Genomic DNA, 8456 nt, shown 5'->3' with positions numbered 1-8456 from the left:
AAGAATTTTATGACTATTTTATGGCTCTCTTTAATGGCATTTTATGTCACTTTTATGGCTTTGTTTCCAAGCATCCAATGCTTCATATCCAAGATACCAAGACTTTGCTTGCCTATAAAAGGACACATATAGAGAGCTTCAAAATCATCTTCACAACACACAACATCTCTTTCATTTACACATATATTGTGAGTGCATTCTTGGTGAGAATTCTTGTTCCATTTGAGAGAGTATTTGTGAGAAAAAATATTGTCATTTGTCCTCATCATTATAAGAGGATTTCTTGTACTCTTCTTTTTTACATAGTGGAATTTTGCTCTTGATCGCCCGTGGTTTTTTTCCTCTCACACTGAGGGGTTTTTCCACGTTAAATCTTGTGTGTTATTTTCTTTATCCTTTACTTGCTTCTCTTTTGTTCTCAATTGATTCAATCATGTGCTTCCGCATTGTGCTCTAACCTTAACAAGAACTATATATGAAATCAAGAGAATATAAACAACTTTACTCCTAACAAATCAAAAGATGAAACAACTTTACAACCAGACAACTCAGTAAATGAAAACAAATGTCAATTTTTACTGTGTTGAACTTGGTATGGTCGGTGTAATCCATCAGTAGTATCATTAGAAAAACTATTAAAAACTAATTCTAATGAACTTCATGTACATTCGAGCTCATTTATACATAAGAAATGCAAAAATTCCATTGGATCCATCAACAAACTGCACCTAATATCTCATTTCGATGAATACCCAAGTGATATTTACTGTATATGCTGCAGAAAAAAATAAAAGAGAAATGATCCTACACTAGCTGGACTTCACTGTCACGTGTATTTTCTGCACAAGCATATGGCAAAATCATTTGATAATTGATAATATAAATTTCTTTATTACTTTAAAGCATACAACTGACCGTGCTTATCACGCATGGTTTCTGCATAGTGCAAGCTTGCAAACTTTGCAATTTACCATCATATTGGATTAGAATACATTGTTTTTAAGATAGCGAATAGTTTTTTTGGAGGTTAACGCAAAGGAAAGGAAATAATTGGAAACAATAAAATATATTATATAGTTCTAAAATCTTCTATTTCTTCCTAGAACTCAAAACCACATCTATGATGCACCTTATTTTCAATCTACATAGAACCGTCTTTTTTAAGTAAACAAATGGCCCCTCTTAAGTTATATATATATATATATAATTACAAAAAAATATAATACTTATATAATCCATTAATTATATACTAATAATAACGTATTTATTTTATATATCTTAGCATAATAATTTTGTCAAGGGTTATATCTCTTTAAAGATTAAAAAGCTTGAATTTTTTGACCATTTCTTAATGTTAGTGTAGTGGAAGCGATAGTTGTGCAACGTTAGTCACATAGAATCAAACAAAATGTGTAGGATAAATAGAAGAGAACAAACAACAATTTGATAATGAGTTTGACCAATTATGTCTATGTCTCCGAAAACGTTGAGCAACTACCAATATATTATTAGAGAATGAGGATCTTACAAGCCCTAACACACCTATGAGCCCAAGTACTCATAAAGTGTTCATATTTGGTATAAATTACAACAAAAAACTTGAATCCAATATATAATATTAATATTCTATAATATTTTAATTCTAATGTTAGATAATATGAAACTCATATGATAATATATTTCAAATATCAAAGGCATCATGGGAATATCTTCGAGTAATATAGAAATTATGTTCCTTAACCTATATTATTGGATAAAAAAAGAAGCATGTGGCAGCTAACCACACCGGCCGACACATTACGAAGCAAACCTAAGCCTATTTTGGTAAGGCTTAGTCTACCATAACCTATTTTCAACCCTAGCTACATAAGACATGATCTATGAAGATATGTCATTCTTTTAATTTTAAATTATTTTGAGTATTATCGATAAACACCAACATAGTTAATAGATAATGTTTCTCTCGAGTATAGTGTTATGGGATCAATAATATCGTTTAGATGAAGAATATTTTATTCTGCCTATTGAGATTGTTGATATATTGAATTTGTTTGTTGGATTTTAGGTCATTTACTTCGAATTAAGGGGTTTAAGCAAACAACTAACTAATTAGATCGAACTATTTATTAACTCAAATGTATCAAATTCTAGCTGAATTTTTCACATGATTGGATCATTAGCTCAAAGCAAACAAGTTAAACAAAATTGACTATTTTCATGAATTAGGAAATAAAAACTCAAATATTTTTCCTATTCTTATTTTTTTACACTTAAAAGAAAGGGATTTTAAAAAATAAAATATTTGATATTATAATTAGAGTTCATCCACTTTCAATCTCATCATAAATGTTTGGATGTAAATCGGTTTGGATCAATATGTAAGTTTGAACAATTAGAACTAATTGGATATAATTTATTAACTTCAATTTGGGTGATCGAATTAAATGGAGTTGGATCTTATGAAATCAAAAATTATGTTTGGGTTGGTTCTCACATCTTTTTTGTTTTACTTGAAGAGGTAAATGTACATTGTCTCTATAAATGTGCAAAAACAAATTTTATAAAAGAACAAAAATTAAAAATATAGAAGAAGTGTTCAATTTTAATGTGAATGAAAATTTGTGAAATTCCAAACCAAACAAACCACACTATTTAATGACAATTTTCTTTTTGTTTTTCTAGACTTTAAATATATTTTTTCTATTATTGTTTTATAATTATCATTATTTAGATGTTACAGAATGATACATATTTAATTATTAATTAGGATTTTTTATTTTTCTCTTTAGATTATTTTCCAATAGTTGCAGAAGTATATTTTTTTCCCGATTTAATCCGAATTTGTGGGAGTTTTAAAGTACCATTTTCAAAGCATACAACTTGACGACTCACCCCAACCAAACCATTACTATTTAAGTTGATTTGGTTTGTATTTGATGAGTATCCCAAATTTTTTATCACTTCATATATTCATGTTTTCTCATTTATTAAAAAGTATAAAATTAATATACATTTTAATTTATGTTTTATTTTTTTGATCAATAAAAAACAAGATGTCAAAATGATATAAAGTTTAGGATAAAAAATGTGGTTCCATGATTAATCCAAAACAATTCAATTTGCTCCATTATTGATGTAATGATGCGTTTTTACTCCCCCTCAGTTAGGTTCCCCCATTTTACCTATTATTAATGTTTAGATTCTGTTTAATTGAGAATTGACACATTAGTAAGGCGCGCTCAAGTATAACATGACATTTATTAATGTAGATGTCGTTTTTTTGAAGCAACTTGAACATTTTATAATCTATGTAATCATAACGAACACGTATAAACATGTATCTCAGTGCACTTTCTGGACATAGGGAATCCAAAGTTGGTGATTCTGTGCCGATATGATACATTTTGTTGAGTTAATGGTGTGGAGATAGTTAGAGAAAATGTAAACAAAAAAAAAGAGGAAAGATATTTTCAAAAATCATAGGTGTCCAATAAATGATGCTCCCATAAATTGAATATTGATGTTTAGTCTTATATTTTTATTCTGTATTGTTCTTATATTTTTTACTTTTGTTCTTAAATAAAAATAATTGTTGGTTGTTTTAACTAAGAGAAATAGAGAAGAAATATAGATTTTGTGGGAAAAATAGATGTTGTAAGATCCAAATAAAAATAAGAATTATCTGTGAGTGTGAGAAAAAAAGTAAATATTATTTTTATTTCATAAAAAATTATAATAAATTGTAAAATAATGTAAGAGAATTAAATAAGAATGTTAGGATGCCCGTAAAACAAACTGAGGTAACACGAATAAACAAACACCTTCAATCAGTTATATATATGTATTTCAGTCAAGCACGAGAGAGATAAGATGTCTCTCATCACTGCAAGAAAACTCACCTGGCACACGCTTCAATATTCTAAAAGTAAATGTAACTCAAATTTCACTGTATCCCTATTAAATCAAATTAATTATTTTTAACATATTTAATAACATTCAATAATAATTATTTTGATATATATTTATGATAATTAAGTAGTAGTTTGAACTTTTTTGAATCAAATTAATAAACAGAAAAATTTGTAAGAAATAAATAAGTATTCACTCTTATTCTGATGTTTTTGCTTAGACACAAAGGAGCATCTCAGGAGTGGTGGGGTGGTGCTGCTTTTCTAACTGCTGCTGCAGAATTTCTGATCTCAAGGCACTGAATTTTATTTTAGTTTATTCTCTTTGTGGTCTCTGATCTTTTCACCTTAAAACTAATAGCAATAGAGTTAAACTAAAGTAAAACAAGAAGTGCTACAACACTCTGAGTTTGAGTTCAAAGCAAGAAAGCACATAACACATTCACACACACACAAATATTGAGAAGGTTAAGAGGGAGATATTGCAAAACCAAAGAACTCTTCAAAACCAAAGGAGAAAGGTTTGGAATTTGAGGCAAATGTTTCATTGTTTCAATGCTCATCTCGAGGCAAACCTTCTACACCTTTTCTTCTTCTCCTTCTTCATTTCTTTGTATCATTTTCCTACACACAACTCTTCTCTATGGCCTTGCTTTTTCTTCAAACCATGAAGCCTCTATTCTCTTCACATGGCTTCATAGTTCTGCATCACCACCCCCTCCTTCTTTCTCTAACTGGAACATCCATGACACAAGTCCATGCAAATGGTCCTGCATAACATGCTCCTCACTAGGCTTTGTCACTGAGATCAACATAGAATCAATCCCTCTTCAGCTTCCAATACCTTCTAATATCTCTTCATTCCCATTTCTTAAAAAGCTTGTTATTTCTGATGCCAACCTCACTGGAACAATCCCTTTTGATATTGGTGATTGTTCTTCACTCACTGCTTTAGACCTTAGCTCAAACAACCTTGTTGGGTCTATACCTTCAAGTATTGGAAAGCTCAACAACCTTGTTAACTTGTCTTTGAACTCAAACCAACTCACAGGAAAAATACCAGTTGAGATAAGCAACTGCATTGGCCTAAAAAATCTTCTCCTTTTTGATAATCAGCTAGGTGGAAGTATTCCACTTGAGTTAGGAAAGTTGTTGCAACTCGAAGTCCTTAGAGCTGGTGGAAACAAAGATATAGATGGGAAGATTCCTGAAGAGCTTGGAGAATGTAGAAATTTGACTGTGTTGGGTCTGGCTGATACTAGAATTTCTGGTTCTTTGCCTGCTTCATTGGGTAAACTTAACAAGCTTCAGACTTTGTCTATCTACACTACTATGCTATCTGGTGAAATTCCACCAGATTTAGGTAACTGTTCTGAACTTGTTGACTTGTTTCTCTATGAGAATAGTTTATCAGGATCTCTTCCATCTGAGCTTGGTAAGCTACAAAAGCTGGAACAACTGTTTTTATGGAAGAATAGTATTGTTGGGGCTATACCTGAAGAGATTGGTAACTGTACAAGCTTGAGAAAATTTGATCTCTCTTTGAATTCTCTATCTGGAACTATACCTTTGTCTTTGGGGGGTCTTTTAGAACTTGAGGAGTTTATGATTAGTGATAATAATGTGTCTGGTTCAATACCTTCAAGTTTTTCAAATGCTAAGAATCTTCAACAGTTGCAAGTTGACACAAATCAGATCTCAGGCTTGATTCCACCAGAGCTTGGGAAGTTGTCAAATCTCTTAGTGTTCTTTGCTTGGCAGAACCAGCTTGAAGGAAGTATTCCTTCTACATTGGGAAACTGTAGTAAGCTACAAGCACTAGACTTGTCTCACAATGCACTCACTGGTAGCATTCCTGCTAGTCTTTTTCTGCTCCAAAACCTCACAAAAATGCTTCTGATTTCCAATGACATATCAGGTTCTATACCATCAGAAATAGGCAGTTGTTCCTCTCTTATAAGGTTGAGGCTTGGAAACAATAGGATTACTGGCAGCATTCCTAAGACAGTCTGCAACCTCAAGAGCTTGAACTTCTTAGATCTCTCAGGTAACCGCCTCTCCGGGTCGGTGCCTGATGAGATTGGAAGCTGCACAGAACTTCAAATGATAGACTTCAGTAGTAACAACTTAGAAGGACCACTACCTAATTCTTTGTCATCACTATCCTCACTTCAGGTACTGGATGCATCTTCAAACAAGTTCTCTGGTCCCATAGCATCAAGTTTCGGACATCTTGTTTTTCTAAGTAAGTTAATCCTAGGCAATAATTTGTTTTCTGGATCAATACCAGCATCACTAGGCCTATGTTCAAATCTCCAACTTCTTGATCTTAGTAGCAATCAGTTCACTGGAAACATACCAGCTGAGCTAGGCCTTATTGAGAGTCTAGAAATTGCTCTTAATCTTAGTAGCAATTCACTCAGTGGCCCAATCCCACCTCAGATATCTGCTCTTAACAAGCTTTCAATACTTGACCTGTCACATAACCAATTGGAGGGAGATTTGCAATCTCTTGGACTGCTATACAATCTTGTTTCCCTTAATGTTTCATACAATAAGTTCACTGGATTTCTTCCAGATAACAAGCTTTTCAGGCAGTTATCATCAGAAGACCTCACCGGCAATCAAGGCCTTTGCAATTCAGGTCAGGACTCATGCTTTGTTAATGGTTCTGGCAAGACGAGTTTGTTATCGAATGGAAATGATGCAAGGAAGTCGCGGAGGCTTAAACTAGCAATTGGATTGCTGATAACCTTAACAGTAATAATGATAATTATGGGGATAACAGCTGTGATAAAAGCAAGAAGAGGCATTAGAGATGAGGATTCAGAATTAGGAGGAGACTCATGGGCATGGCAATTCATACCTTTCCAGAAGCTAAATTTTTCGGTGGAACAAATACTGAGATGCTTGGTTGATAGAAATGTGATTGGGAAGGGATGCTCGGGTGTTGTTTATCGCGCTGAATTGGATAATGGTGAAGTCATTGCTGTGAAGAAACTATGGCCAATAACAAATGATGCAGGGGAGGCATCTAGGGATGAAAAAAGTGGAGTTCGCGACTCATTCTCAACTGAGGTGAAGACACTAGGTTCAATCCGTCATAAGAACATTGTCAGATTCTTAGGCTGTTGTTGGAACAAGAAAAACAGATTGCTCATATTTGATTATATGGCTAATGGAAGTTTAAGCAGTATACTCCATGAGAGGACTGGAAATTCTCTAGAATGGGAACTTAGGTACCGAATCTTGTTAGGCGCCGCAGAAGGCCTCGCATATCTGCATCATGATTGTGTCCCGCCTATAGTCCACAGAGATATTAAAGCCAATAACATCCTCATTGGCCTTGAATTTGAGCCTTATATTGCTGACTTTGGCTTGGCTAAGCTTGTTGACAATGGGGATTTCGGTCGATCTTCTAATACAGTAGCTGGTTCCTATGGGTATATTGCCCCAGGTTAGTATATACTTCTTCACCAATTTGATTGCATTTTTTCTTTTTGATTTTTTTCTTGCATAAAACAGTTCCTATTCTTCTTGAGAATCAAATTACAACTTTTGTGGTCTATGAAGGTAACTAGGTATAAGGAACAAATTTATCAGTGTCTCATCAAATTACATAAATATCTTAGTAGGAAGGAAAATGAAATATCTTGAAACTACCCTTAATGATTTGTTTAATAAGGCTTCATGTATTTGCATGCACATTGTTGGGTTTACTCTCAATCATATTTCACATCTTTTGTTACACTTTAGATAATTTTCTTAGCATGTTGAAGCTGACTTTGAATTCATTTCAGAATATGGGTATATGATGAAGATCACAGAGAAGAGTGATGTTTATAGCTATGGAATAGTTCTGTTAGAAGTCTTGACAGGTAAGCAACCAATTGATCCAACAATACCAGATGGTCTACATGTTGTTGATTGGGTGAGAAAGAAAAGAGGGCTTGAAGTACTTGATCCTAGCTTACTCTCTAGACCAGAATCAGAAATAGAAGAAATGATGCAAGCATTGGGAATAGCCTTATTATGTGTAAATTCATCACCAGATGAAAGACCAACAATGAGAGATATTGCTGCAATGCTTAAGGAAATAAGGCATGAGAGAGAGGAATATGCAAAATTTGATGCACTTCTAAAAGGGTCTCCTGCAAATGAAAATAAAAGCACTTCTGGGATTCTTGCAACAACATCAGTGCCAGTCATGCAAAACTTGAATGCTAAAAGTAACAACACAAGCTTCTCTGTGTCTTCACTACTTCATTCATCATCATCTTCTAGAGCATAAGGATGTTTTTTAATCACTTTGCTTTTCAGTGATCCTTCTGTTATTGTTTTTTATATGTTTGTAAATTTTGTTGTGGCTGAATTAAAATCAACAAATATATTTGGGAAGTACAAATGTGGCTTTCAGATTATCATTGGTGTGTACTCAAAATAGCTTGTACTTAGTAATGTCTATGTTCAAGTTTAGATCATGTCATCATAGCAATAAAGTCAAGCCACTGTTAGAGCTTATCAGTAGGGAAGAGCTTTTCTAATACA

At 33.1% G+C, this 8456-nt stretch overlaps 1 protein-coding gene across 2 annotated transcripts; it reads left to right on the top strand.

Annotated features, from left to right (window-relative positions):
- LOC109361357 (receptor-like protein kinase 2) lies at positions 4112 to 8456 on the top strand. 2 transcript variants are annotated; one of them, XM_019606828.1, is made up of 3 exons: positions 4112 to 7365; positions 7709 to 8182; positions 8221 to 8456. In XM_019606828.1, exons 1-3 carry the CDS (start codon positions 4464 to 4466, stop codon positions 8229 to 8231), a joined length of 3387 nt encoding a protein of 1128 aa, XP_019462373.1. In that variant the 5' UTR covers positions 4112 to 4463; the 3' UTR covers positions 8232 to 8456. The 2 variants fall into 2 exon arrangements, with proteins under 2 accessions (XP_019462373.1, XP_019462372.1); XM_019606827.1 differs by having other exon boundaries at positions 7709 to 8456.

Source organism: Lupinus angustifolius, chromosome LG11 (genome assembly GCF_001865875.1).
Source record: "Lupinus angustifolius cultivar Tanjil chromosome LG11, LupAngTanjil_v1.0, whole genome shotgun sequence".
NCBI lineage: Eukaryota > Viridiplantae > Streptophyta > Magnoliopsida > Fabales > Fabaceae > Lupinus > Lupinus angustifolius.
Note: the sequence above shows the minus strand (reverse complement) of the source record. Positions and strands in the feature narration are given on the sequence as shown.

What these genes read in the sequence shown, in the direction of transcription:
- LOC109361357 (XM_019606827.1), top strand. Translation starts at nt 4,464, where the DNA reads ATGCTCATCTCGAGGCAAACCTTCTACACCTTTTCTTCTTCTCCTTCT. An exon ending in CTATGGGTATATTGCCCCAG is followed by an intron (nt 7,366 to 7,708) that starts GTTAGTATATAC and finishes AATTCATTTCAG; the next exon opens with AATATGGGTATATGATGAAG.